Source organism: Bos javanicus, chromosome 8 (assembly GCF_032452875.1).
Source record: "Bos javanicus breed banteng chromosome 8, ARS-OSU_banteng_1.0, whole genome shotgun sequence".
Classification (NCBI taxonomy): Eukaryota; Metazoa; Chordata; class Mammalia; order Artiodactyla; family Bovidae; genus Bos; species Bos javanicus.
Window position 1 is genome coordinate 95,013,174 of NC_083875.1, and position 5,098 is coordinate 95,018,271.

The window sequence follows — 5,098 nt, forward strand, 5'->3', positions numbered from 1 at the left end:
CTGATGGTACTTGTGGGGACTGAACTGAACTGATGGTACTTGTGAAACCTGATAACACTGGAAGCCAGGGTGGTTGCAGTCTATAGTTCTGAGTAATTCTAGCAGAGTAAGTCAGTGAAGGGAAGAAAAAAATCTCTCCTAAACCATGATTTCCCCCCAAAAGGTCATACTTATTTACCTAGAAGTCCATCTTTGTGTCTATTGCACAAAGATCTACATTTCTTGAAATATTTATGAAAGGTTGTTGCTGAATGAAAAGACAGCCGGGATTCTTGGCCTCCAGAGGAAAAGAATTCAATCCCGGACCAGAGACGAGGCTTGATCGCTCAGAGTTTTGTGTAATAATGTTTTATTAAAGTATAAAGGAGATAGAGAAAGCTTCTGACGTAGGCATCAGAAGGGGTCAAAAAGAGTACCCCCTTGCTAGTCTTCAGCTGGATGTTATATAGTCACTAGCAGTCTGTTAATGAAAGAAAGGAATGTCTTAAAACTCAGAATGGCACCAGGCCCCTCACCCATAAGATGTATTTTGGGATAATCTTGGCACCAAATGGTTCATCCTGGGCCATAAAATGATTAACTTGAATCTTGTAGAAGGACAGATTACCATACAAATAGTTTCATTTACATAGATTAGGGGAACAATATCTGAGTATTACATACTGGTTTGTCAAGTAGGTTCTAAGCCATGAGGCAAACCGACTTGAAGACAGAGTTTGGGATAAATGAATAGTACATTAGCATAGCTTAAGACAAACATTTCCATAAGAAAAATGCATTGGTTATCTCAAGGTTTGAGAATAGTTAACTTCAGGTGAAACCAGGTGTCATTACGGCAACACAGTATTTTAAGAGAAAGTGAAAGTGAAGTCACTCAGTCATGTCCAACTCTTTGCGACCCCATGGACTGTAGCCTAACAGGTTTCTCTGTCCATGGGATTTTCCAGGCAATAGTACTGGAGTGGATTGCCATTTCCTTCTCCAGAGGATCTTCCCGACCCAGGGATGGAACCCAGGTCTCCCACATTGTACACAGACGTTTAACCATCTGAGCCACCAGGGAAGTCCATTTTAAGAGAAACCTCCTGTTAAATTTGTATAGAGAAGGAAAAAAATATCCCTAGTTTGTTTCCTCCTGCCGCTTAAGAGAGAGAAAAATGTCTGACAGTTGCAGGCTATTTCCTCCATTTGGAGACCCCTGGCCTTCCTGCCTATTACCTTCTCACTTATTGGATAGGTTTTTGGTTTAGCAAATATTTTACAGCAGCTTTTACATCCTTATTCCTCAAGCTGTAGATTATAGGATTTAGCATGGGAGTCACTACACCATAAAACAGGGAAATGAGCTTGTCAGAAGCTTGCAACTTGTTTTCTCCATGCAGTTCTTGAGACTTAGGTTTGGCATACATAAATAAGATGGTACCATAAAATATAATTACCACAGTCAGATGTGCTGAGCAGGTAGAAAAGGCCTTATGTCTCCCTGTAGCTGAGTTCATTCTCAAGATGGTATAAAGGATGAACATGTAGGAGAAAAATATGACCAGCAGTGGAAGAACTAGAAATGCCATATTTGATACAATCATGGTGATAATATTGAGAGATATATCAGTACAAGCCAGCTTGAGAACAGCTAATATTTCACATGTGAAATGATTGATTACATTATTCTCACAGAAAGGCAATTGCATGGCAAGAGATGTTTGTACAATTGAGTTGATTCCGCCAAAGAGCCATGAAACAGAAGCCATCAGGATATACACCACCTTGCTCATGATGACAGGGTATCTCAGAGGGTTACAGATGGCCACATAGCGGTCAAAAGCCATCATGCCAAGGAGCAAACACTCTGTTGAACCCATCGCAAATCCAAAAAACATCTGCACTGCACATCCAGAGAAGGAAATGTTCCTTTTCTTTGAGATTAAGCTCACCAAAGTTGAAGGAACAGAGGAAGATGTATAGCAGATATCCAGAAAAGAGAGGTTTCCCAGGAAGAAGTACATGGGGGAGTGAAGATGGGAATCAAAGATGCTTGCTGTGATCAGAACACCATTGCCAATTAGAACAACTAGATACATACTTAGAATTACAACAAAGTAAACAATCTCAATCTTTGGGTATTCAGAAAGACCCAGAAGAAGAAATTCTAGCAAAAATGTCTGGTTAATTTTATCCATGTCCTCTGCTTTCAGGATGTCAAAGGAAGATCTTCTGTAAGATATATTCACTGTCAGGAAACAAGTGTTCCATGTTACACATTACCTGAACAATTGGTTTTTAAAGAATGTATTATAAGGAGTATTTGCTTGAAGCCCTAAAGTCCAGTTATCTTCAACAATGTGTATCAACAAAATACAATAAAATTGGTAATGATTAAAGTATCTATTCCATTGCCACTATGTGAAGATCTACCTATGATTAAAGAAACATATAGAAGTAACTTTTCCTGCTGTTGAGGACATGTTCCTGGGTTGATGTTTCTAAAACTCCTGACTAATTAGTAATTATAAGCCTGACTTTATCTGCCCTAGAAAGTAAAGAGTTGAGATGGCAAAATACCACTCAATAGGACTGGAAATTTTAAATTGCAATTCACGATGATCAAAATTCATGGAAACTCTGATTTTCGGGGGGCATACATCTTTCTATGCCTGACACTGCATAGTATATATTAGTCACCTTAATTGTTTTATAGACACTTAGTAATAATAAATTGAATAGCACAAACTGAAATTTAACATCTGTTTAACACAGATATCTGTTGATTTCATATTCCAGCTCCTCTTAGTTTCTTGTGTGACTGTACCTATGACAAGACCACTGCATAGACCAGCTCCACACGAATGTTACAGACAACCTTTGGAGAACATTACATAGTCTCTTCGCTTATTTTTACTCTGTGGCTTCAGAGTGTATCTTCATAATTTATCCACTTAAGTCAACCTAAGAGAACAGCAAAAGTGTTTAAATATTTTTTTATAAATAGGTATACATGGATATATGTACTATTTTATGTTTAACAGAATATAATCATTGTTTGTACTATCCCCATTTTTCAAATATTAAAAAATGGAATTTTTCCAAGGTTAACCACATGGTAAATAATAAAGTGGGGCTCAAAGCTCAGATCAAGTGTAGTTCACAGCACCACTATTTTTAGTATACACATGAGTCATCACACAGTAGGATTTTATAAGACTTTTAGCAGAAACATAATAAAAGGAATTAAGATATTTAGATTAATGTGGTTGTCACATTACTGACTGGATGTAAAAACTGATCTTTTAGTAATCACCACCATATTTGACATTGGTCAAAATCACAAGCTTAGTCCTCACATGGCTAATAATTTGAGGATTTCAGCATAGCCATTTTTCACCCACTCTGTCACTTAGTTTGCCATGTGATAGTAGTTGAGGAAATCACTATATAGCAGATATTACTTAGAATCAGAAATCCAATTCAACAGAGGGATTCATACTAAGGAACAATTTAGAATATACCACAGAAATACCACAACTTTGAAGAGAAAGACAACAAGGGAATATAAAACCTCAATTTTGGAGATGAAAACTTTAGCCCAAATGATATTGTAAATTTTTATTTGTTCAGCTTAAGGAAAGAATTTTCCTTAACGAAGAGAAAGAGAAGAAAAACCTTCATTTCATTTATGCAACAATTTCTTACTTCAGGATCTTGTGTGTCATATTTTAGGCTTGAAATTAGTTCACTAGGCTGATGTCACATGACTAAAATCAGGAACAAGCAATATTCATAGTCCATTATCTTTATATTACAACTTTGCCTAACTGGTAGCATTAAAATTTGTATAAAAATCATGTATCAACAGCAGGCTATTGTTAGTGAGAACCTTAGAATAGTCAGGGTCACAAAGTCAAATTGACCTTCATTCAACAGTGCCAGGAACAAGGAGGCAAAAATCCTACACTTATCCTATACTACTTCACATGACAAGTCAAAATTCTCCCCAATGAGGCTCAGAAATTGGTGAGAGGATGCACTGGATAAGGAACATGAGCACCCTGATCAGATCAATCACTAACGGAAATGGAAGAATATAGCAAGATTTACCAGGATACAAGAAGATGTTTTAACCAGGCTCTTTGAATCCAGGACTGCAGTGACTGTTGTCTTCCTCTTCCAGACAATTGCAATGACAATGCATCTGAGGTTATCTAAACTGCTTCTTTCAGTCATCTGTTCCAAGCCTTTCCATCCTAGGCAGAAATCTCTCACTAAGTCAAACACACCTTGAACTAGGCTTGTTTTGCTACATTTGGTTTACTTCTGCTCCCAGCACTTTAAACTGTTTATGTTGTTATATTGTGAGGTAATGAGAGACATGAGGGAAGGAGCTTATTTGTCTTGTTCATCCTTCTACACCTAAATCTAATACAGTGTCAGCACATAATAGATGGGTTCTGACTGACTTGGTGAAGGCTTATTTTCTAAACTCAAGCAATTTTCCCATGCAGTATTTGTGAATTAATGATCAGGAAAACTTTAACATATCACATTTGTTCATCAACATCAAGTTTTAGCTTTTTAAACTATCTTTCAGTCAATACTAACAAACAGCCATCTTATATAAATTATTACCATTTATGCATTGTAAGTATAGAGGATAATTTAATATTTATTAAAAATATATGTGACATGGGTTTTGTATAGTGGAAAAGCATCTCAGATTAGAACCAAAGTCTTTGGTTTGAGGTTCTCTGCCTCTAATTTATAGCTGTCTTCTCATTTGTAAAATGATAAAAATATTTGCCTTACTTTCCTTAGAGGAATATTTTTAGGAAATAATGAGATAGCATATGGAAATTAAGGATTAACAGAGTGTACAAATAATAATGAAATAGTAATAGTCATAATGATTCACAGCTGTATTTTAGTGATAAACTTATACCTGTATTTCATCAGGCTATTCACATTACAAATTACTACTAAATGATAGCTTTAACTACAGACTGAAAAGATACAATGTCATGAAAATCAAGATTTACTATTATTATTGATAAATTATTTCTACCTCCTAAAAGAACTTGCTATGTTTCTTGTCAGTACTTACTGT

At 36.1% G+C, this 5,098-nt stretch overlaps 1 protein-coding gene across 1 annotated transcript; it reads right to left on the reverse strand.

The window, feature by feature from the left end:
- Positions 1 to 1,094: 1,094 nt before the first annotated feature.
- Positions 1,095 to 2,348, reverse strand: LOC133253108 (olfactory receptor 13C3). The gene has a single exon (XM_061426384.1). The coding sequence runs from the start codon at positions 2,178 to 2,180 to the stop codon at positions 1,227 to 1,229; it is 954 nt and encodes a 317-aa protein (XP_061282368.1). The 5' UTR covers positions 2,181 to 2,348; the 3' UTR covers positions 1,095 to 1,226.
- Positions 2,349 to 5,098: the final 2,750 nt, after the last annotated feature.

Bases quoted from the DNA above. Each gene is read 5' to 3' on its own strand.
- LOC133253108 (XM_061426384.1), bottom strand. From the start codon at position 2,180: ATGGATAAAATTAACCAGACATTTTTGCTAGAATTTCTTCTTCTGGGT.